This window comes from Phyllostomus discolor, chromosome 8 (genome assembly GCF_004126475.2).
Source record: "Phyllostomus discolor isolate MPI-MPIP mPhyDis1 chromosome 8, mPhyDis1.pri.v3, whole genome shotgun sequence".
Classification (NCBI taxonomy): domain Eukaryota; kingdom Metazoa; phylum Chordata; class Mammalia; order Chiroptera; family Phyllostomidae; genus Phyllostomus; species Phyllostomus discolor.
The window spans coordinates 5,824,974-5,850,868 of NC_040910.2; the positions used below are offsets into that span (position 1 = coordinate 5,824,974).

Below are 25,895 nucleotides of genomic sequence, written 5' to 3' on the forward strand. Positions count from 1 at the left end.
GTTTTATTTTCTGTAAGAAGTTGTAGTAATGAAGAATTGTATTTAATCAGTTGATTCCTTGTAGTCATCAATGAATATTTTTGGATTTCTTCATGATACCATCTGCAGTGGTAACTGATTTGCTTTTGTAAGATTCATTTCTGAACTGTCAGGCTTTCCTGTAAGAATAGAAGGAAGTTCCACTTACAGAAATGAGTGTAAATATATGATTGGAATATTGTGTGATGACTATTGTTTTTTCAATCTGCATTGGTACTACTTCCTATCTTTATACATATTCTCTTTGGAGCTTTCCGTGTGTCTGGGGACACGTTATGATTTAACTGCTTTGTAAAACCATATACTCATCAGTGTTCTGAGCCTAGGTAAAAGTGCCTGGAGGGGTCTTTTGGCAGAAAAATTCTTTAAACTGTCAGAAGGACAGTAGCTGCAGCACACTGAATATTGGGGAGAGTGTCAGGAGATGCTATTGGGGAGCTGGCACAGTCCACATTATGCAGGGGTCAAACTTGGAATTAGCGTTTTGAGTTACATGGGAAGATACTGTAGCAGTTTAAGTCATGGAGGTTATGTGGCATGACAGGGGACATTTCATGAAGTGATAGTTGTGGCCAACGTCTTTAATAGTGGAAGTAGCAATCTGTCATGTCTTGATCACTTACTTGATTTTTATTTTAATGATTATCCTTAGCTGCAGGGTAAGCATTAGGCTCACTTGGTACAATGAGCCAAGGCTAATTGCTCAAAAGCGGTGCCAACAGGATAACCATATGGTTATTAGAAAAGAATTTCCCTAGTTCTTAAACCTTTTTTATGCTTATTAGACATATAAGTAGTCTTTTTGGCTGTCTGGAATTCATACAGATGACAGACCTTTCCTCCTGCTCTAAGATTTGTCTTCTTTTTTAATTGCTTTAATTAAAACTGTCAGCCAACACTAAAGTCCAGGTATTTATAGTTAGAGTAATTCATATACTCGAGTCATGAATTGACTCTCCTCAGAGCACACATTTTTGTCTTCAAATTAAAGACTGGCTTGTGCCAAAGAATTTGTACTGTAGTTGTACGCTCATACGGTTCCCTTCCCCTTAATTATTACCTTGGCAGTGTTTCCCTTGCTCAAGAGTCTTTTTCTTTAGTTGAAAAAGAATACTGAACATTTTGAAACCTTAACCGTGGAATCTGTAAATAGGTAGTCTTGAGGATAGCACTATAACAATTACACTATCTTTAGTCAACAAGAAAAATTAAATTGCTTGTGTCTCTTAAGAAGTTAGGAAAATGTGTGTAGTAGCTTTAAAAAGAATTATCAAATGGAGTTAGACACATTTTACACTTAAACTTAATTTTCAGAAACCTCTTTCATTGGTAGTAATGCTGGATAAATCAATATTTTAGACAGTGATTTGAAGCTAAAAGTATTTTGAATCACTAGCCAAGCTGTCCATTGTGTATATTATTATCTCTTATCAGGCTCACCCCATTCTGAAGCCTAAGAATCAAGCTTTAGACAGGTGTAGTGTGTACACATACTATTTTGAATACCTTATTCATCAGAATTAAGAAGAGCGAGCATTTCACTTAAAAGCAAAAGAATTCCAGTGATAATTCATTACTGGTTTTTCACTTGATTTTTAGAAATATTATTTGCACAGAATAGATTTTTAAGGAGCTGTGTAAGAAGGAAATTATATTGGTACTCTGCAGGTAATCCTTTTAAGGACAAATTAAGTCTTTCATTTAATTAAAATTTAGAGTCCTTTCAAATCTCGGAAGCTTTATTCAGAATTGTGCATTGTCACTAAACGATTTGATTTTATTTTCTTCAAGCTAATAAGCACAAGTGGGTACCGCTCCACTTAGACGATGTAAGACCAGATAGTCAAGAAAGACCAGGATCTCGGAACAGCTCAAGATGTCAACCTGAAACAAATAAATCATCACATAACAATAGGAGAAGTGATACACGAAGTAAGTTACATTCTAAGAGAAAAATGACTAAAGAACTTTGTCTTATTGCTTATTACTTTAATAGCCATGTATAGGATAAACTATTTGAAAGTAAGTTGTTGGTATTGTTCCTCTTTAACCCTAAATACCTTCAGAATATATATTGCAAGAATGGTAGTACAGTCTGACTATCCACAGGCAGATTTAAAAAAAAAAGTCCTTTATGATTTCTTCCTCCCTTTTTAAAAAAGATTTTATTTATTTTTAGAGAGAGGGAGAGGGAGAGAAACATCAGTGTGTGATTGCCTCTTGCACATCCGCTACTGGGGACCTGGCCCATAACCCAGGCATGTGTCCTGACTGGGAATCACACCTGCAACACTTTGGTTCAGAGACCAGCACTCAGTCCACTGAGCCACACCAGCCAGGGCATCCCCCCTCTTTTCTAGGACCTAATCTGTATCGCACATGCTTTTAGTTGTCTTTCATCTTTAGGCTCCATTAGTCTGGAATAGTTCACTTGCTTTTGTCTTTTGTATGACATTGAATCTTTTTGGTATGTTATTTTTACTTCTTAGAGTATCTTTTTTATGTGTCAGTACTTTTATGGGCTCTTTTTTATGCTGGAGACATTTTGACAGATTTCTGTGGGACCTCTTAAGTTTGTATCTATCTGAAGATTGTGTGTTTACTAACAACTAGGTACAAAGTGGGGAGGGGTGGGTAACTATGCTTTCATAAAGATAATGAAGTCATACATACTGCAAAGTGTAATGTATAAAACTGCTTATTTTTTAAAGGTTGGAGGCGTGATAGAGAAAAGAGAGATGATCAAGATGAAGTTTCCAGTGTGAGAAGCGAGGGTGGCAACACCCGCGGGTCCTCTAGAGGCCGAGGACGAGGCCGGGGACGGGGGAGAGGACGAGGCAGAGGACATCCTCGGTGTATGGCGTGATTTTCTAAATTTAAACTAGATGAACTTTGAAAGAATGTGCAAGGCCTCTGTTAGTCTTTCCCACTATCTCATATATAACTAATTGGTTTATCTGATAATAAATTAGATAATAAATAGATGGTTTTATATTTGTTACCCCTTGAGATACTCTACTTTGGGTTTTTCTTTATAGTAACTTTTTTCTGTTTTTTGAAAAATTTGTGACCACCTTTTTTTTTTTTTTCTTTACATCAAGTGAACTTTGATTATTCATACGGTTATCAAGAACATGGTGAAAGGAATGATCAACTATTTCAAACAGAGCTTAATACCAGTATGATGTATTTCTATGATGATGGAACAGGCGTACAGGTATATCCTGTGGAAGAAGCATTGCTTAAAGAATATATTAAGCGCCAAATGTAAGTTTATCAGACATGAGCAGAGGGGATGATAATACCTGTTGCAATGTCAAACTTGAGTATCACTGATAGTGAATATGTTCGAACACATTTTCTAAGCTGTTTATTCATAAATAAAATGGGAGGGTTTTTATGGCATTTTGTAGTTTTTCCAGGCAATGTTGGTAAAATAAATACCATGTTTTTATATTTTTAAATATAAAATATATTTTATTGTTTTAAGTATATTTATAATATAAAGCGTTTATATTTTATAGTATAGCATATTTTGCATATTTATAGTGTTTATATAATGGTGAAAAAATGATTTGCATAACCAATTTGCTGAAATTTTAGTTTTTGTATCCTTATAAGGTGAAGGTAAAAGGCTATTTTGTAAAGCACATAAACATTTTTAAAACATCTGTTTTTATTTAAGAAAGAAAATGGACCCTACTCTATCACTAGAAAATAATGTCTTCATCATCATCAACCAAACATCTCCCTGAGATGCTTTCATGGTGGATTTCATTGGCTTACAATATGAAGCAGTTTGTTTATTTTGTTCTTTTGTCACTGTTGATGCAAATACTGAGGGAAAGGGCTTTTTTATTGGCAGAAAGTGCCTAACCTGTGGCTAACAACTTCAAACTACTATTCCTGTCTTTTTGTAACTCTTGGCTGCCAGGTTCCTTCTAAGACCCTGGTAGTGGGCATGCAACTCCATTTCAGGATAATCAGCCTCGCATGTGCTCACCCAAGTGAGGGGGAGCAAAGCTACTTCACTGTTGACACAATTTCTGATCGTGCACTGTAGGATCCGCTTCTTACGGAAGGACATGTAAGGTTCCCGAGGCCGTGAACAAAATGTCAGACACGGCACTGGGCGTGACCCCTTTTTGTTGTTACTGTTTTAGCAGATGGTAGAGCACCAGATTTAGAGTGGCTCTTTACTGTTGCCATTCTTTGAGTAAGGGACATCTCGATTCAAAGAATCATGACTTTGATTTTGTGTCTTTGAGGTTTCTCATACATAGCAGGCATATTGATTAGGGTTTAGATTTTTCTCTCTGAGCAGTTACTGAAAAACTGGTACTTGTTGAAACTTATGCTATATGAATTTTGAATTAAGAGGCTTAGCTGATTATAGGTGAGTTTTTAAAATAATTTTAACTAAAAATATTTTTTGTTTTTGCTTATTTCTAGCTGGGACAGTCCTTAGCACAGGTTTAAATATGAGTATGTTTATAAGAAGATTTAACATATATATGCTGTAGGTAATAGATGTGAGCATATATATTAGTGCCCACCACATGCCAGGCATTGTGGAAAGGGCTGTTGAAGTAGAACAAAAATCAGAATGTCCAGTCTCTCAAGACTTAGACTTTTTCTTAAGTATTAGATAAGAGTGAATAGTTTACTAATGTTAATGAAAGGTCAGTGATATTTCATTGACCTAAGGGAACTTTGCACTGTGATAGTTGGATAGATATCAGAGTATAAAGAAACAACTTGGATATTTACATTTCTAAAATAAGATATTTTCCTCCCAGTAAAAAGTAGGTCAAAGCCAATTTTCATTTATAGGTGATAATTTCTTCAAAGTTAGAATTTGACCTAAATAATACTTCAGGGGATCTTTAATCACCCAGCCTTACACCCAAACATATGAGGTAGTATGCTTTCTCCTAATTTGCCACACATCTTTGCAACTTTCTCTGTAATTTGGGAACAGGATAAAATTAAGCTGTAGGCCATATCATTATTGATGTCGTGGATTCTTTTGTATTTTACATTTCTCCCCATTTATCATCTTGTTCTGTCTCCTTAGAATCCTATTCTAATTTTTCTGTGTGGAGGCTATACTTTGAACATGTTTCTCAAATGCCATTACTTAATGTATTCTTCATATTCGTATCTTGCAACTTGTAGTTACTGATTACAGTATTTCCATTTACATTTCTACACTTTCCTAGAAAAGTTTAAGGTGTCTAAGCTTTTTTTGTGTTTTTCCCCCATGTACTTCATGATGTCATAGTCTGTTTAGCTATTTGCTGATCATTCTTTTTTTTTTAAGATTTTATTTTTAGAGAGAGAGGAAGGGAAAGAGAAAGAGAGGGAAAGAGAGGGAAAGAGAGGGAGAGAAACATCAATGTGTGGTTGCCTCTCACCTGGCCCCCACTGAGGATCTGGCCCACAACCCAGGCATATACCCTGACTGGGAATCAAACTATCGACCTTTTGGTTGCTAAAGGGTCAACCACAATGTTATAATGGTTAGATAGTCATATCTTTACAAAGTGTTTCCTCTATTATTTCCACTACCCACCTGGCATCATACATTTATTATGGCATTATTGACTGTGTATCCTATGCTGTACTTCATATCCCCGTGTCTACCAGTTTTGTAACTACCAATCTGTACTTCTCAGTCGCTTCACCTCTTTCACCCAGTCCCTCAAACACAGCCCCTCTGGCAACCATTGATCTGTTAGTTTTTTAACAGCTGATGTTAAAAGCAATAGATATCTTTATTTCCTATTGATTACATGGATGGAATTTATATGTACTGCCGTACTTCCCTTTTCAGTGAATACTACTTCAGCATAGAAAACTTGGAGCGGGACTTCTTTCTCAGGAGGAAGATGGATGAACAGGGCTTCTTGCCCATTTCCCTGATTGCTGGTTTCCACCGTGTTCAGGCCCTCACTACAAACCTCAGTCTCATTTTAGAGGTAAGAAATTCTATTGACATTTTTTAAAAGGTGGAAACAGTCCATAGTTGCTTAAGGCTTAGACTGTATTTATGGCTTTCTTCCATTTTATAAAGCTCAAATAAATTACTAACTTTGGAAATCCCTGAAAGAATTGGTAATGATGTCTCCACCTATTTTTAACCTGATCCTTTAAAACTTGAACATTCTTGGCTGCTCTTTGTTCTTCAGTCTTCTTCACTTTGCTATACAATAATGTGTATTCCCCTTTATTAAATTCTTGAGATTTTTTTTTGTGAAACAAAGGCAAATTAATTTAAAAGTCTTTTATGTTCTTAGTGCTCTTATTAAATCTCTTGTCTGTCCTGTTCTAGAAATGCATTGAACATTTTTGGTTTTCTGTTACATACAATCAAACCTGGCCTTTTTGCTGTACAGTTCTGTGAGCTTTGACAGATTTACACCCTTGTGTGTGCACCTGTGTAGCCAGTCCCTTTCCTTACACATAGTGCCTGGGCACTGCTGACCTGATTTTTGTCCCTCTACTTCTGCCTTTTCATATAAAGAATATCATATAAATAAATTATATTTTGTAGCCTTTTATTTCTTTCACTTAACTGCTTTTGAGATGGATTCATGCTGTTGCATGTATCAGTAATTGTTTTCTTTCTTGTTGACTTATTCCACAGTACCACAGTTTATCCATTCACTTGTTTTTAGCTATTTAGATTTGTTTCCACTTTTTGGAGATTATGAGCAAAGCATAAAGGTATTTGGACATATGTTTTCATTTCTAGTGGATAAATAGTGATGATTGTGATTGCTTGAACGTATGGTAAGTGATCTGTACTATAAGAAATTGCCAACCTATTGTCCTAAGTGGGTTTGACCATCTTGCACTCCTACTTTGCATGAGAATTTCATTTGCTCCATGACCTCACCAGCATTAGGTATTGTCAGGTTTTTTTGAGTAATAGATCTGTAGTGCTTTCTCATTGTGGTTTTAATTTGCATTTCCCTAATGGCTAATGAAGTTGAGCATCTTTTCATGTGTTTATTTACCACTGGTATACCTTTTTTATTGGAACATCTGTTCAGATCTTTTGCCTATTTTTATTGGAGTTTTTTTTTTTTTTAAGATTTTATTTATTTTTGGAGGGGAAGGGAGGGACAAAGAGAGGGAGAAAAACATAAATGAGTGGTTGCCTCTCACGGGCCCCCTACTGGGGACCTGGCCAGGAATCAGAGTGGCAACCCTTTGGTTCCAAGGCCGGCATCCAATCCACTGAGGCAAAAGGGCCAGAGCTGGAGTGTTTTGTTTTTGTTTGTTTTTGTTTTTGTTTTAATAATAGAATTGCAAGAGTTCTTTATTCTGGCTACAGATCCTCTATGTGTATTTTACAAATAATTTTCCCCAGTCTTTGACGCATCTTTTCACTTTTTAAACAGACTTCTTTAGCAAACTTTTTTGAACACATGTGCTCCATGCTTTAAAAATTACCTATAGAAAAGTCCAGGTTTTCAGAACACTATAAACTAGTGATTTGTTATTTGTCAATATGTGATTAGAGTTATTTTACAAAAAAAACTTGCTTCAGGCATAGATGGTATTTAAATAAACTTCCTGTACACTGTAACTTGAAGAAAATTATGTTTAGTTTTGTAGCAAAATATGGTCATGTTTATTGTAGAATGAGTTTGTTAACTGATTCCATTGTGCTATAGCAAAGATCCAGTTCAGCTGTCATTTTCAGTGAGGTTGTTACCAATTTCCCTCACTCATTACTTCTGTAGGAATCTGGTTGTAATTGTATTGTACACTTTTTTGGTCTGTTGTTTTTTCTTTTTGTTTTTGATCTGTTCTTACTCAATTAAGTCCTCAAGTGCAATTTTTAGATCTAAAATCTTCAAAATTTACAGCAGTAGAGAAGGAATATTTAAAAGAACTTTTGTTACTATTTTATGTAGCATTTTTGGCATATAAGCTGTTGATTCAGTGAGAAATAATACTAATCTTAAAGTAATGTCCAATTATGGAAAATGTAACTTGAGAAGTAAGTAGTATGCTATACTATTATTAAGGGCATACAGATAAGGAAAATAAGGGCGACTTGCAGTGAGCACTGTCTTACTGTGAACAGCTGGGTCTGACAATGCGGATGGCTACTAAGTGACTAAAAGTCAGGTTGCACATGCTGGACAAAGGAACGGTTCACGCCCAGTGTGCTATTTCATCGTGCTACTCAGAACAGTGTTGTGTGCAGTTTAAACTTATGAATTGCTTATTTCTGGAATTTTTCATTTAATATTTTTGGACTGCAGTTGACTACAGGTAACTAAAACTGCAAAAAGTAAAGCTGCAGGTAAGGGACAGATGAGGGAACTGCTGTACGTTATTTGAGCTTTAGTGTCCTCATCTATGAAATAGTAATTTTTAGAGTTTTTAGGTTATTGGGAGTACAGGATGTGTAAATAAAATTTTTAATGAAATTTCTTTAATATCTCATAATTCCTATTTATAGGCACTGAAAGATAGCACAGAAGTGGAAATCGTGGACGAGAAAATGAGGAAAAAGATAGAACCAGAAAAATGGCCAATTCCGGGCCCTCCTCCGCGTCGGGTGCCACAAACAGACTTCTCTCAGCTGATTGACTGCCCAGAGTTTGTGCCAGGCCAAGCCTTTTACTCACATCCAGGTAACAGCTTTTCTTCTACACCAAACTGCATAGCAGTGGGGTTTTGTTGCATTTTACCTGTCATTATAAAGTGTGCTTAGGATCTTAGGAAAATTAATGATAACTAATGACTTTGGATGCTCTAAATTCTATCCAGATAGTCTCCCATGCAGAGCTATAAATTAAATAGGGATTTAAGAGTAATGAGTGAAGCTCTGCTCTAGTCTTAAATTATTCGTGAACGTTGTTATGTGCGGAGTTTCTGTCTTGTCATTAATTGTACTATATGATTATAGATATATTGTGCCAGGTTTCCCCCTGTAAGCTTGGGATAGTAGGGTTGGAATAGTCTAAACATCTTATACCCATGACTAGGGAAGACTTTATTTAATTTTCTTACCTATGTGCTTTAATCTTGTCTTGAAAGGATGGGATGTCCTACCTATAAGAAATGCAGAATTGCGATTTTCTTGCAAAGTTATTATAATTACTGATTAAGGAATTGGTGGTATTTAGAATTTCCAAACACTGCTTTATTTAAAGTTAAGATTTTTTTTCCTGGGCCATTTAAAAGACATTCCCTCTTGGGAAAAAAAAATATGTGTGCTTAAACTTTTTTCAGTCAGGGTGATGATCTGCTGATGCTCTTGGATGTCATTTGATCGGAATATGCAGAGGAATAGGTGACTCACTGAAATATCATTATAAATATTGGAACAAATCGTGCTGCAGAAATGAAACCGACCAGAGTTACTTCTGTGCAAGAATGTCTGCTCCTAACTCCTTGTGGAGGCAATTGAGCCAACACTACAGTGGAGATAAACACCTTTGTGATGATGATGATGATGATGATGAGAGACAGACCAGAGGACTGCTGTTGTTTTTATAGGAGCTGCCCATTTATGTGTAATTAGCCTGGGCTGCATGTGCTACTTTTATTCACGGTGGGAAAGTTCATTTTCATTCTGGAAATAATACAAGATTCTGTCTTTTCCTCTTAGACTTATGTACTTGTGTCCAGATCAATAAAGCAGAAATAGAGAGGTTTGAATGGCATTTCCCAGATTGTTAGGTCCTTTGTTATTTAATTTGCCCTTCAGTATAGTGTATGTTGTATAACTTAGATGTTGTCATAGTATTTCACATGGACTTTAAGATTTATTAATATGGACACTAAGATAAGGAATTTAAGAAATGAACAGAAGTATTTTTTCACTCTTAAAAATTTATTTTTGATACACTGTTACGAGATGCATGCCATCAATAAAGCACTGATGGACAGTCTCAGATATTTTTATTTATTGTTTTCTTTGGTTGTCAGCCCTCTGCCTCTAAACCTAGAAAGCAGTTTGGGCAAGTGTTTTAAAATTTGAAGAGTAGTTAGTGACATTTTTTAGGTTTTTAAATAAAGATATGATGTCTGTGTAAGTTAGATTAATTTATTGTGTAAATGTGGGGTCCAAGATCACATTTTTAACCTGCTTATGAACAGGCATTAGTTAAATTAGATAAAATAGAAAACAGTTCTTCCACACAGTAGCTAAGATAAGTCAGACAAGTTGCTGATGCCTGTCCATTAGCCATTTATGCATTATTAATAAAATTACAGGAATAAAACCACAATGTCTTAACATTTTTGTGTTTTTTTAATATTTACTCATTTACATGCACATACACATTGCCTAAAAAAAGTCATTGTATATTTTAAAATGTTAAAAATTTTAGGTTCTTTTAGATTATACATCAGAAACAAGATGATGATGAGGCATTATAGAAAGATGGAATAATTTTTGAGTTATGCTAACACATTACATCATAGGAATAATTATGTAAATTAAGTCTTTCCTGTGAATCCTAAAATAGCTGACCTTAATAATTCCCCTCTGATCAGAAAGCCTTAATTTCCTAACTTCATTAGAGAAGTTATTTGAAATGGAAGTAAGGGATGGGAAATGTGGATTGTGTTTATTTGTACCCATGAATACAGAAAAATAGTGAAACTTTTATCTATATCCTTTTTACCCAGTTAGAAGACCCTAGGTTTCAGAAACATAATCCTTGATAAATACTTTCTGAGAGATTTGTGGGGTAAAATATTGAAAATTTTTGGTCCTTTTCATCAAAAAAATTAAAATTTCTATTTTTCCCTCTATGGAGCTTGAATTGTCTAACATGGATTGACCTTTGTGATGAACAGAGGACCATAATGCACCAGAAAAGGTTGATTATGGGAATGGTAAGGTGTTTTGAAATTTAGGTTTTTTATCAATAGTAAAATGATTTCATTCAAAATTGAGAAGCCAGGTATCTGACGTCTTGGGCTTTTTTTTTTTTTTTTCATTTATTTGCTTGTATTTGACTTTTAAAAATGTATAAGGGGATCCCTAATAATTATTAATTAAGCTGTGGTATTTTCTTTGGAATGTTGGTCTGTGGAAGTATTTTTGAATGTACTGCACATAAAACAGAATCCTTTTAAAGGAATCTATATATAAAGAGCTGTGATTCTGGGTGGATAAAAAGTCATGCCAGGTAAATATCATGTGTAGGATGGGGCAAAAGTATGTTTATAGTTCATATGGGAAATAATAAAAACAATGATACAAGAATAAACTTTCACATACAACTGTCAACCTACTTTTGCCCTACTTTGGTGTTTTGGTTTTTTTGTGTGTATGTGTGAAAATTTTATTTATTTTTAGAGGAGAAGGGAGAGAAAGAAGGAGGGAGAGAAACATCAATGTGCAGGAGAAACATTGACAGGTTTCCTTTCACACACCCCCAACTGGGGACCTGACCCTCACCCCAGACATGTGACCCAACCAGGAATCAAACTGGTGACCTTTCAGTTTGCAGGAAAGTTATAACTATCATACTGTCTCATTTTTTTGTTTATAAGTTTAACGTCAAGTAATGAAAGTCACATTCATATTCATTTTGGTCTTGGAAGATTAGGGCTTTGCTAGTACCCTTAAAATTCATAGTTTAAAATCTTTTCATGGTAAATGAAAACAATCACACATAGCAAATGTATAGCTTAATTATAAGGTGAAGCCCTTTAAAAACTTAATTTTCTTGTCTTACGCAAATTCTTTGGTATTTTAATACCAAAGAATTCATAAGCACACATCCTGTGAATATAGTGAAACACTTTACTTCATGGAAGAAATATGCAAGCTTAAAAAGCATTTAGAGATGATTATGTAATAAACTTAAGTAGTTGTTTAAAGGTTACATTTCTCTGTTTAAAAATAGTGACAATTGATTTCCCTAGCACATGCCAGGTGCTGTTCTAATTATTTATACATGCACTATGCATAGTGGTAATTTAGTTATTTCTCACTGAAGGGTGGTGGTTCCAAGTCTAATTTTATTTTTTTATTTTTTTTAAAGATTTTATTATTTAGGAGAGGGAAAGGGAGAGAAATAGAGGGAGAGAAACATCAATGTTTGGTTGCTTCTTGCACACCCCCTTCTAGGGACCTGGCCTACAACCCAGGCATGTGCCCTGACTGGAAATTGAACTGGTGACCCTTTGCTTTGCAGTCAGGCACTCAATCCACTGATCCACACCAGCCAGGGACCAAGTCTACTGTTCAGCTTTACTCACTGCATGCACATAGATGACTTACAGTATTAAAAATAGAGTTCTCGATGATTAATTTTTATTAAATTTTTTATTGATTTTAGTGGAGGGGAGAGAGAGAAATGTGAATTTGTTGTTCCATTCATTTATGCATTCTTTGGTTGATTCTCGCAGGTGCCCTGACTGGGGGATTGGCATGTTGGGACCTTGGTGTATTGGGACAATGCTCCGAGCAGCTGAGCTACCTGGCCAGGGCCCCTCTATAACTTTAATAACACTGACCCAAAATTAGTATTTTATTCATACTAATTTAGTGGATCGAATGATGATACCTGTACCATTAATTAAGGAAAATGTAGAGTAGCAATGTTCAGCAGAAATCTAATGTTTAGCTGGAACGGGAGTAGGGGGGAGAAAACTGTACTTGAACAATGATTAAAATAAAATTTAAAAAGAAAAAAGAAATCTAATGTTTGCCACGTATGTAATCCTAATAATTTTAATAGCCTTAAAAGCTACAAAAAGGAATTTTAATATTTTAAACATTTTAATTTAATGCACCTAAATATTACTATAACATTTATATAAAAATTATGGTTCTATTTTACCTTTTTGTACCATGTCTGAAATCTGGTGTGTGGTTTATACTTATCCTGAGGACTAGTCACATTGCAAGTGCTCAGAAGCTTTGTGTGGCTACCACTGGACAGTGCAGTTTAAAGCCTTTTTTATTATGAAACAGTATATTTTTATTTAAGATTTTTTATATTTTTATTTTTATATTTAAGATTTTGTTTATCCATTTTTAGAGAAGGGGAAGGGAGCGAGAAAGAGATGCAAGAGAAACATCGATCAGTTGCCTCTCACCCGCCGTCAGCACTTCCCCGGCTGGAGACATAGCCCAAATTCAGACTTGTGTCCTGATCGGGAATCAAACTGGTGCAAGTGACCCTCTTAGGTCTATGCTATGATGCCCAACCTGCTGAGCAATTCTAGTGAGGGCAACAATATATTCTTTTTCAAGTAATAGTAATCTAGTGATTGAATCCTGGATCTAATTATGTGTCCATGGAGAAGATAAATTTATCTGATTCTAGCATGTAGTAAATGAAAAAATACTGGAATATTCTCTTCAAACCCAGGTTCATGAAGTGCCTTTTGCATTTCAAATAAAATGAAAATTGTTCATTTACATCAGTTTTCTTTATGTAATATACTCAACTTTGTAAAATTTCTAAGGAATTGGATTGGGTAAATGTTTTGAATTCTACAGTGTAAATTTGTTTTTAAAACACTGCCCAAAGCAAGTCTGTATTGCATTATAATGTAAAATTCTTTGACTTTTGAAAAAGAAATTTATAAAGGAATCAGTTTGGATTTTACTTACGAGTGTATAATTACTTTGATTAAAGACAAAGATAGGACTTCCAGCCAAGATGGAGGTGTAGGTAGACACACTGTGCCTCCTCACACAACCAAAACTAAGGACAACAAAAATTTAGAAACAAAAAAACAACCAGAACAGAGAGAAATGAACTGTATGGAAGTCTGACAACCATTCATCCAGACCGGTAAGAGGGGCGGAGTCGGAGGCCTACAGCGAGAGGTTGAGGGGTCCTGGCAGGAAAAAGCAGTAGCTGGCAGACGAGGGCATGCAGGGGGCAGGCAGCAGTTGGCAGACCCCAGATACGCAGGGGAGGCTGACAACCCGGTGGCAGACCCTGGGCGCGGGAGGCAACGAGCAGACCCACTGAGGGGCTCAAGGCTGTCTGCAGTCACACATTCGCGCTTAGAGAAACTAGGCGAAAACAGGCAGCAACGCAGACCGCACAACCCAGGGACCCAGCGCCAGGAAATAAAGACTAAAAGCACCAATTGAAAACACCTGTGGGGGTTGAGGTGCTGGGAGAATCTCCCAGCCTCAGAGGAGAGCTCCCTGGGAAGACCCACAGGGTCCTAGAACGTACACAAGCCCACCAGCCCAGAAACCAGCACCAGGAGGGCCCAATCTGCTTGTGGGAAGTGGCAGAGGGGACTGAAGTCCTAGAGAGAGTGGAGCAGGCTCCATTGTTCCCTCTCAGTCCCTGCCCCCACATATAACATCACAACCCAGCGACTGGGTTTGCCCCACCCTGGAGAACACCTAAGGCTCCGCCCCTCATACGTAACAGGCGTGACCAGACCAAGGCTTGGGGGGTAATGGCTCAAACAGAATTGAAAGCCCTGCATCCAGTACTTTTAAGCGACCGACAGATAGCCAACCTATCAGATGCACAGTTCAAAGCACTGGTGATAAGGATGCTCATAGAATTGGTTGAATGTGGTCGCAAATTAGATGAAAAAAATGAAGGCTACAATAAGTGAAATGAAGAAAAATGCACAGGGAACCAATAGTGATGGAAAGAAGACTAGGTTTCAAATCAATGGAATGGACTAGAAGGAAGAAAGAAACAACCAAACAGAAGAGGATGGAGAAACAAGAATTCAAAGAAATGACGAGAGGCTTAGGAACCTCCGGGACATCTTTAAACGTTCTAACACCCGAATTATAAGGGTACCAGAAGGGGAAGAGGAAAAGCAACAAGTGGAAAACTTATTTGACCAAATAATAAAGAACTTCCCCAATCTGGCAAAGGAAATAGACTTCCAGGAAGTCCAGGAAGCTCAGAGTCCCAAAGAAGTTGGACCCAAGGAGAAACACGCCAAGGCACATCATAATTACATTACCCAAGGTAAAAATGAAGGAGAGAATTCTAGAAGCAGCAAGAGACAAGGGGACAGTCACCTACAAAGGAGTTCCCATCAGAATGTCAGCTGATTTCTCAAAAGAGACCTTGTAGGCAAGAAAGGGCTGGAAAGAGGTATTCCAAGTCATGAAAGGCAACAACCTACATCCAAGATTGCTCTATCTGGTAAAGCTTTCACTTAGAATGGAAGGGCAGATAAAGCACTTCTCAGATAAGGCCAAGATCACCAATCCCTTATTTTATGAAATGTTAAAGGGATTTATCTAAGAAAAAGAAGATAAAAAGCATGTGCAGCAAAAAAAACACATGAAACTCAGAGTTATTATTAACAATCACACCTAAAAAGCAAACTAAGCAAACAGCTAGAATGGGAACAGAACCACAGAAGTGGAGATCACATGGAAGGTTAGCAACGGGAGTGGGAGGAGGAGAAGGGGTGAAAGGTACAGAGAATAAGTAGCATAGATGGTAGATAGAAAATAGGGGGAGGGTAAGAATAGTATGGGAAATGTAGAAGCTAAAGAACTTATGACACATGGACATGAACTAAAGGGGGAATGTGGGTGGGAGGGTGGGCAGGGTGGAGAGGAGTGAAGGGGGAAAATGGGACAACTGTAAATAGGATAATCAATAAAATATATTTAAAAAAAACAAAGATAGTGTGGAAAAAGGCGTTTTTAATTCCAACAGAGTTTTAAGATGTTTTAAACATTACTACCAAGGCAGTGCACTTTAATGCTATGACATTTTACTCTTAGTATGAGCTAAGTGGGCACTCTGCATTCAGGTAAACCTTGTTAAGCAAAGGAAATGTGAAAAGGAAGAGTAATGGCTGCTTTAGTATAAATCCTAGCAAACACAATGAAAGACTGATTTTTCCTGGGAATAAAATAGGCATGTAGTCTAACTGGCTTAAAAGCACTGAAAATTCTGTAATTTCATTGTATTTCATAAATTTTGAGAATTGACTCCCAAATAGATGTATTGCCATAATTAGCAACTTTCATTGATATTCTTGAATTTTAATGACTATGGTCTTTGTAAAGGTTGATGACATTGCAATTATTTTTCTTTTTCTTTTAAAAATTTTTTTAAAGATTTTATTTATTTTTAGAGAGGGAAAGGAGGGAGAAAGAGAGAGAGAGAGAAACATCAATGCGCAGTTGCTGGGGGCCGTGGCCTGCAACTCAGGCATGTGCCCTGACTGGGAATCAAACCTGCGATGCTTTGGTTCGCAGCCCACGCTCAATCCACTGAGCTATGCCAGCTAGGATGCAATTATTTTTCATTGGTTTCATGTGAATACATCTTACAAGGTCTTCAGGTTTGAAAATCATTGGGAAAGTTGTAATTGAAATTGATTTATGTTTTGTGAAAAAAAATCAAGCCCAAGGAAAAAATGAAATGTTTTATAAGTAATAAAACTATTATTTTAACTATAGAACTAACTTAAAATTTTAGAGTCTGCTCCCAATTCTCCAAGAATTGGAAGTCCACTGAACCCAAAGAAAAATACTGAAACAAGTAATCTTCAAGCAATATCTAGAGTTTTGTCTACCAGTTTGCCTGACTTGGACTCAGAACCTTGGATAGAATTAAAAAAAAGGCATCGTCCATCCCCAGTCAAATTGAAGGTAAGTTGTCATAAACCAAGTGAAGTGTGATAAATTCTAGTGGAGTGTTTGTCCACTACATATAAAAAATTAGGAATAGCTTTTAGAAATTGTTAAAATTGGAACTATTGGCTTTCATTAAAAACTTATGGTTTACTCAGTAGCTAAAAATTAGTAATATGGTGTAAACTTTTAAATAACTTTTCTGGATGAGATTTGACCTTTCTACATGTGACTAATTTAAATTTCAATAATTTAGTTTCTTAAAAGTTGACCATCTAAATTTTGAATTTTTAATGTCATTATGTTATTCATAACTTTGTAAATTATTTGTAAAGTTCTTATACAAGTAACTATTTATAAAGGGTAAACGTCAGGTTTTATATGTTTTGGTGATGTACAATAGGATAGCGAAAGAATTAATTTCTTGGTGGCACATGAGAAAGTGAGGTGGTTCTGGTTAGGAAACAATAGGTGACATCCTTATGGTAGAACTGCTGTATTTTTGGTGGTTGGATACACGAACTCTCAAAGGTGATAAAAACCACAAACACAAATGAGTACAAGTAAAACTAGGGGAATCTGAGTAAGATTGATGGGTTATATCAATGTGCATCCTGTTTGTGATACTGTACTGTACCAGCAGGGGTGTCCAACCTTTTTATGTCTCTGGACCACACTGGAAGAAGAGTTGTCTTAGGCCACACATTAAGTACATTGTGATACGTAATCACAAAAAAACCTCATAATGTTTAAGTAAGTTTACAGTTTTCTGTTGGTTCGCATTCATAGCCATCCTGAGCCACATGTGGCCTGTGGGCCGCAGGTTGGCTATCCTAGTAATTTGCAAGATTGGGTGAACCCGGGTAATGAATACATGAGATCACTATTCTTATAACTGTATACAAATGGACATTTATCTTAAAAAGTTTACTGGAAATAAGCCTGTAAATAGTGCCACTCAAATATTTCAGATATTGAAAATAACTTGTGTGAGGAAAAGCTTACTGAAGATAATGGGGAATAGATGTGGAAAAGATGAAGACTGTGTCATATTGAAGATCACTGTGAACAGGGCTCTTTTTCCCTAAGATCAAAACATGGAGAAGGGAGGCACGCAGGACTTAGGAGTGGTTCTCCTCTGACAGGCTGGGAGACGTTGGTATTTTGCCTCACCTGGGTGCATTTGGTAACTGTCTGGAAATATTTTTGGTGGTCCCCAGGCTCGGACTAGGAGAGTGCTGCTGCATCTTATGAATGGAGGCTAGGGAAGCTTCTACACATCCTATTAACACACATAGTTATCAAGTCCAGCGTGTCAGTAGTGCTAAGTTTGAGAAATCTTGATCAAAGATAACTTTTTAATTTGCAGTGGTAGTTAAGTGTAGCATACATAAATATTAATTTTTCCTTGAGGGAATTTCAAAACCCTAACAAAGCTATTCCAAACAAAATTTTCTAAAGGTCTGATAAATTTCTATATTTGTCATGCAAACTTGGGTAACTAGGGAAGGAAAATAGTATCCTGTACTCAGTGACAAAAATTTGTACCATATTTCACTTATTCTAAGAGCTACATTTTTCCTCCATATTCAGAATCTTCACAGTTAAACATTTCTTTTAAAAATAATGCTTCATCTTTAAATTGATAACATTAGGACCATTCTAACTCTGATGGAGTCTTTAATGTAATTCTTTGCTCAACTTTTTTTTCTTAAGCACTTATCAGTTACCGTCTTTTGCTGTGTATAATGTGCATTTTTCGCCCAAAAATTTTGAGGGAAAAATAAGGATGTGCATTATGCATGGGTGTAATGATTACGTACCATGGGCATAAATAATTCCACATACAGTGCTCACAAAACGTGGATATGCATTATACACAGGAGGGCATTATACACGGCAGAGTATGGTACTTCACGTTTACTGGTTCAGAAGAACACTAGCTGATTTTCTTCTGCAATTTGACTGCTAAACTAGTCTGAGCACACAAGCTTTGTATTACTTGCAATATTGTTATGTGACATTTATCTTAAAAGTGACAGAAAAGTTTTTGTCGGGGGCGGGGGATGAGAATCAGTCTACCAAGACATGATCTGTGTGGGGAGGAAAAGGGCCATGAGCCTGTTTCTCATTAAGCTTGTATTGGGTTCAGTTTGCACAGGAATACAGGTAAAGCTCATCAGTCGTTGTCAGGCAGTAATGATCAAACAGTAGATAACATTTGAAGAACCATGAGGGCCTATCCTGAGACAGGGTCAGATAGCTAAAGGGCCATAAAATTTTGTAAAACAAACGTATTTTATGCTTGAACCCTCGTCAGAAAATGGAGGGCATTCTTAGCGAAGCAGGTTTCACAGGCTTTTATGCATTCTTTCTGAGGCCTGATGGCCTGGGGGAACCTCCTGTTCCTGCCTGGGGCCACACCACCCTCTGGCATTTTTTCAGGCTTACGTCAGGCAGGGGAAGTAAGTCAGCCAAGAGATTAGGAGACTTCTATAGTCTCCCAAGTCCTCCCCAGATGGCCCTTTCCCAGCCATGCCTGTCTTAGGTCATCCCTTTCTTGAGGAATCTTACCCATCATTGGCTAACCAGTCATCCGCCCGGGACCAAGCAGGGTGAAGTAAAAGGGGGCAGAGGTGGCACCCCTGCCAGGAAGATAAGCTTTGTCTCCTTAGTGGCTTATGGTCCCAAGGTCTTTTACTCAGCCTTAGCCATGGGGGGGTGGGGGGTGCGGTGTTACAGCTTTTGAAACCAGCAGGCAGGACAGTTCCCAAAAAATGTTTGTATAAATACCAATTTTTTACTTTAGGAATCAGCATCTCTACCTGAAGAGACGTCAAATCAACAACTCCCCCCAGAAGAACAAGAACAAGAAGAACTTGATTTTTTATTTGATGATGAGATGGAAAAAATAGAAGGACGAAGAAACACATTTATTGATTGGTCTGATAATGATTCAGATTATGAAATTGATGACCAGGATTTAAACAAGATTTTGATTGTAACTCAGACACCACCTTATTTGAGAAAACATCCTGGAGGAGATCGCACAGGCAACCACATGTCTTGGGCAAAAATGACATCTGAACTTGCTAAAGTTATCAATGATGGCTTATATTATTATGAACAGGATCTGTGGATGGACGAAAATGAAAACACACACACAGCCATAAAGGTAATTGTTTCTGGCCAGCATCTTTCTGCTGATACCATGGCTTGATTGTATGTTATTGCTTATATTTTCCAAAACTTTAAAAAAAATTTTTGGGGTCTTTTATTTTATGAAAATAACCACTAGTTGTAAATTTAATGGGATGATTCTGGCCTGTGGATTTCCCAGAATCCTATCAGAAGCAAATGTAGTTCTGACGCGACCACCGACCGGCAGTGACCTCGGAACGCTGTGGATGGCTCGCTGAAACACGAGAAAAACATACACAGAGACAACCAGGTCCTGTGGGAAAGTAGGAACGGAATGGACACTGTCTCTAGTGGGGAGCGTCATGGCCACCCTCCCTAGGGGAGAGCACCCCTAAGGGAGAGGGCTCCGATGGCCTGCCCGAGCAGGCTTTTTATTGGGTTCATTTGCATAAGAATTCAGGTAAAGCTCATTACTCATTGCCAGGAAGTAAGGATCAAACAATAGATAACAAGGAACCCTGAGGGCCTATTGTGAGTCAGGGTCAAAGAGCTGTAAAACTTTGAGGAACAAACTAACTTCCTTCTTGGACCCTTCTCATTCAACTGAGAGCATTCTAAACAAAGCAGGTTTCACAGGATTTTACATATTCTTTCTTAGGCCTGATCACCTGGGGAACCCACCCTTTCCAGCACAGGGCGGCACCACCCTGTCATTGTTTCAGGCTTAGGTGGAGCAAGGGAAGTAAGGTAGCCAAGAGATTAGGAGATTTTCTCACAGACAATGAGGATTCAGGCTATGTCAAAGCCAAGGGGCAAGGGTCCATCACCCCCTTTTGCTGTAGCCCCAAAGTCCTTCCTTGGGGGCGTCCCATGTGATCCTGCCTGCCTTAGGTCATTCCCCCCTTGGGGAATCTTACCCGTCATTGGCTAACCAACCAGGCATTGGGGGCCAGTTATGGATGAAGTAGCAGAAGCAGCATTCCTTCCAGAGAGATAAGCTTTTGTGTCCTTGCTGGTTTACGGTCCAAGGTCGTTCCCTCAGCCTTAGCCTTGGCGGGGGTTACAGCTTCTGATACCAGTCAGGGCGGTTCCCAACATAGTTCCTTTGTGCAGACATTCACCTTTATTCTAGACCTGAAAGAGTTTACTCAAATAATTTTTATAAGAAAAGTGAACAGCTTACAAGACAATTTACAAGAAACTTCAGAAATCAAGCACAGAGTAGCAGAGGTAGAATATACGAAAGAGGGTATGGAATGATAGTATAGATAGTCTTTGTTATATTTCAAATCACACTGTATAATTTAACATAGTGGGTTTTATTTAAAGCTTTTTGTTGTTGGAAAAAAGGTAAAAAGCAAGCATGAAATGAGAGATATTGAGTGATAAATGTAGCCTAAGATGAACACTTAATCGGAATTTTAGAAGGAAAGGAGGAAGAAAATGGGGCAGAGTCAATATTTTAAGAAGTAGTATCTAGGACCTTTTCTGAACTTGAGGGGAGGTATCAGAACAGCTGGATACAAAAGAGTGGGCAGTCCTGTCTGGTGTGGCTCAGTGGGTTGAGTGCTGGCCTGCAAACTAAAGGATCACCAGTTTGATTCCCAGTCAGGGCACATTCCTGGGTTGCAGGCCAGGTCTCCAGTAGGGGCCATGAGAGACAACCACACATTGATGTTTCTCTCCCTCATTCTCCCTCCCTTCCTCTCTCTCTAAAAATAAAAAAAATAAAATAAAAGGAGTGGGCATCTAGCTAACTGCTGACTTCCCTCCAGCAACAGTTGAATGCAACAGTGGGTAGTGTTACTACACCAAGGAAAAATAACTATCAACCTATAATTGTATGCTTTGAAAAAATAGCTTTCAAGTTAGAGGGTGAAGTACGAGGAACTGCAACCAGCAGAAATTCCAAAGGCAGTATTAAAGTGATTCTAGGCACCAAAGATACAGAACGGACAGAAAAGCAAAGCAAGTGTTAAATATATGAATGTTAAATATAATAAATGTTAACTGCGTTAAACAACAATTAAGTCTTGGCGATTTACTGTAACATTAACAGTTATAAATAACAATAAGTGAGTAGTATTTAAGGGTACTCTTTAGTCTGGAAAGAAGATTGGTTTTAAAGTTTGTATGTTGCTGTTTGAAGGATACCCATATAAAAACTAAAATTAGAGGGAATGATTTTAAAATTAGAAGAAAGTGAAAATGGAATAAGACAAGAAAAAAGGAACAGAGGGCCTTCAGCCCAAAAATAATGTGGTAGATTTAAACTCAAATATTTAAGTAAAAGAATTAATAAATATTGTCAATGTGTATTAAATACAGCCAAATTATGTTATTTACGTATGCCACATTTTTTTTAAAAATGAAGCAGAAAAGTTGAAAAGATTGGAAAAATACATACTATAAAGTAGTAACTAACCAACATTAATCTATGGGTTCAATGTAACCTATCAATATTCTAACTGGTGTCTTTGCAGAAATTGATAGGCTGATCAGAAATTCATTTGGAGATTCAAGAAAGGACTTAACAATAGCCAGACTATCTTGAAAAAGAACAAAGTTGAAGCATTTATACACAGTCCTTAAATTGTACTAGTATAAGGATAGACATGCAGATCAATGGGAGAGAATTGAAAGTCTAGGATAAACCCATGTGTCTGTGGTCAGCTGGCTTTCGGTAAACATGTCTAAACCACTCAATACGGAAAAAGTAGTCTTGGGACAAGTACGTATCCACATGCTGAAGTATAAGTTAGGTGCCACCCTAATTTACCATGTACAAAAATTAACTCAAAATAAGTTAACACCTCTGCATAGTCCATGGACATAGACAATAGTGCGAAGGCTGGGGGATGGGTAGGGCTGGGTAGAGGGAGGGAAATGGGAGATATCTGTAATAGTGTCAACAATAACATTAGTTAACACCTAAATATAAAAGCAAAAGCAATAGAACTCTTTGCAAGAAAACATTTGACAGTGGTTGTTTCTCATGGCAACATAGCAAAAGCAACAAAATAAAAAAATACATAAGTTGAATATAATCAAAACTTGTGAATTTTGTGCATCACAAAGACAGTGAAAGGGAAATAAAAACAATTTACGTTACCACTCCGAGAAATGAAATACTGAGGTATAAATCCAAGAAAATACATACAAAATTCACATGAGGAATATTCTAACTGTTGAAAGAAATCAAAGGAGAACTAAGTAAGTAAGAACTATTTCATTTAGGAAGTACCAATATTGTCAGTTCCCTACAACTGGATCTATAGATTCAGTGCAGTCCCAACCAAGATTTCAGGAATTAATTTTGTGAATATTGACCATCTGATTCTAAAATTTATGTGGAGATGCACAAGACCCAGAATAGCCAGTTCAATATTGAAGAAGAGCATCCCGAAGACCAATACTATCTGACTTTAGGAGTTACTGTGAAACTATGGTGATCAAGGGATTGCGATGTTGAAAGAATAGACAAATAGGTCAGTGGAACAAAATACCCTAGAAATAGATCTCCAAAAATTTAGTAAACTGATCTTTGGCTAAGGAGCAAAGGCAAATAGTCTTTTCAACAAGGTGATAAAACAGCTGGATATCTATGTGGGAAAAATGAATCTCTGTCAGACCTTATTATTTTTTTTTTACAAATATTAACCCAAAATGGTTCACAAACCTAAATGTAAAGCGCAGAACCATAAAATTCCTAGAAGATAATCTTGGAGAAGATCTAGATGAGTTTGGGTTGGGTGATGACATTATAGATATGACACCAAAAGCACAATCCAAATTGGTAAGTTGGATTTCATTAAACCAAAAACTGTTCTGTGAAGGACATTGTCAGGAATGAGAAGAAAAGCTTCATAATGAATGGCAGAAAGATACATCTGGTTAGACTAGTATGCAAAATGTGGAAAGAATATTGCATATTTTTGTAAATATCTACAACGAACTCTACAATATCAAAACAGCTTGATTAAAAATGGGCCAAAGACCTGAACAGACACATATGCAGATGGTAATTATACACATGAGAAAATGTTATATATCATATGTCATCAGGGAAATGCAAATTAAAATACAATACTACTATACACAGAATGGCCAAAATCTAGAATAATGACAACATCCAATGCTGGTGAGGATGTGGAGCAACAGGAACTTTCATTCATTTGTGGTGAGAATGCAAAATGGTAGAGTCACCTTGGAAGACAGTTTAGCAGTTTCCTGCCAGACTAAGTATATTCTTTATTATATGATCTAACAGTCACCCACCTTGATAGTTCCCCAAAGGAACTAAAAAGTCATGTCCACATTAAAACCTGCACATGGATGTTTGTATAAGCTTTATATTCATAATTGCCCAAACTTGGAAGCAACCAAGTTGTCCTTCAGCAGGTGAATGGATAAGTAAACTGTGATGTATCCAGACAATGGAATATTATGCAGTGCTAAGGAGAAATGAGCTATCAAGCTAGAAAGGATAGGGAGGAACCTTAAATGTGTACAACTAAGTGAAAGATTCTACTCTGAAAAATACTGCTATTAATATGTATTGCATGATTTCAATTTTTCAACATCCTGGAAATGGAAAACTATGGAAACAGTGAAGAGATTGGTGATTGCCAGGAGTTGAGGGGAGGGAAACACGAATAGGCGAAACCGGAATTTCAGGGCAGTGAAACTATTCTGCATATAGTATGGTATGATATATAATGGTAGATATGTGTCATTTTATATGTATCAGAACCCATGGAATATACAACACTGAGAGAAACCTGTGTAAATCATGCACTTTTGGTGATATGCCAGTGTGGATTCACTGATTGTAAGAAAAGTAACACTTGGTGAAGAGTGTTGGTAGTGGGTAGGCCGTATATGTGGGAGGGTATCAAGTGTATATATGTAGCTTTTTGCATAATTTTGCTGTGAAGCTAAAACTACTTTAAAATCATCTATTTAAAAAAAGGTTAGGATAATATATTTACAAATCATGTATTTAATAAAGGACTTGCATTTATAATGTAGAAAGAAATCTTATAACTCAAGAAGAAGACAGACCAATTAAAATGAAAATTACCTCATGAGCTACCATTTCATAACTGTGATGAGTACACAGTTGACTCTGGGGATTAGGGGTGTTGACCCTATGTAGTTGAAAGTCCATGTAAACCTTAACTCCAGTCCTGCAGTATCTGCAGGGGATTGGTTCTGGGAACCCCTGCAGATACAAAATGCATGATGTGCAGGTCCCTTTTATAAAATGGCATAGGACACTGCATACAATTGACCTCCCACATTCACACATTCCCAACCATACAGTGAAGTATGTGACACTAGAAAGAAATTAATTTACTGATACATGCTACAAGGTGAAAAACATTACATTAAATAAAAGAAACCAGTCACAGAGTGCCATGTATTGTATGATTTTGTTCATATGAAATGACTAGAAGAGATAGTAATTGGGTTGGTGGGCTGCCTGGGAAGGGAGGCTGGGTCTCGGGTAACCCTGAGGAGGAGTTAGTTGCTACTGCTAACGGGTACTGAGTTTCTTTTTGGAGTAATGAAAATGTAGTATTGATTGTGATGGTGGTCACAGAACTGTATTCTAAAAACAATAGAATTGTGCACTGTGGTAAATTGTACCATATGTGAATTATATCTCGATGAAGCTGTTTTTAGAAAAACAAGTAAAAGGGAAGATACTCCATGTACATGGATTGGAAGTCAGTACTACCTGATGTGATCCACAGATTCAGTGGAACCTTTATCAAAATCTTGATCATCTTTGCAGAAACAGGAAAATAAATAACTGAAATTCATATGGAATCTCATGGGACCCTGGGAGTCAAAAACAATCTTTACAACGAAGAATAAAGTTGGAAATCTCATACTTCTGATTTTAAAACAGATTACAAAACAGTAATTAGGAGTTCTGGCCAAGATGGAGGTGTAGGTAGAAACCGTTCACTTCCTTGAACAACCAAAAGGAGGATAACGACCAACCTAAAATCAATAAACAACCAGAAGTGCCAGAAAATCAAACTGCAAGGAACTCTGACAACCAAAGAATTAAAGAAACAGTCAACCAGACCAACCAGACTGGTAGGGGGGAGACAGGCAG

At 37.0% G+C, this 25,895-nt stretch overlaps 1 protein-coding gene across 14 annotated transcripts in view; it reads left to right on the forward strand.

Annotated features, from left to right (window-relative positions):
- The window catches only part of LARP1B (La ribonucleoprotein 1B), a 69,560-nt gene that overhangs the window by 12,896 nt on the left and 30,769 nt on the right, over window positions 1-25,895 (forward strand). For 13 of the 14 annotated variants that reach the window (XR_004904564.1, XR_004904565.1, XR_004904566.1 and 10 more), the window contains exons 5-11: window positions 1,831-1,971; window positions 2,751-2,894; window positions 3,141-3,306; window positions 5,876-6,020; window positions 8,522-8,696; window positions 16,470-16,642; window positions 19,434-19,799. Coding sequence is in view for 11 of the 14 variants with exons in the window: in XM_036031808.1 (XP_035887701.1) it covers window positions 1,831-1,971; window positions 2,751-2,894; window positions 3,141-3,306; window positions 5,876-6,020; window positions 8,522-8,696; window positions 16,470-16,642; window positions 19,434-19,799 (1,310 nt within the window). In the remaining 3 variants the exon portion in view is untranslated. Of the gene's footprint in view, window positions 1-1,830; window positions 1,972-2,750; window positions 2,895-3,140; window positions 3,307-5,875; window positions 6,021-8,521; window positions 8,697-9,297; window positions 11,225-16,469; window positions 16,643-19,433; window positions 19,800-25,895 lie in introns of those variants that run through there. The other variant, XM_036031812.1, reaches the window with a different exon arrangement.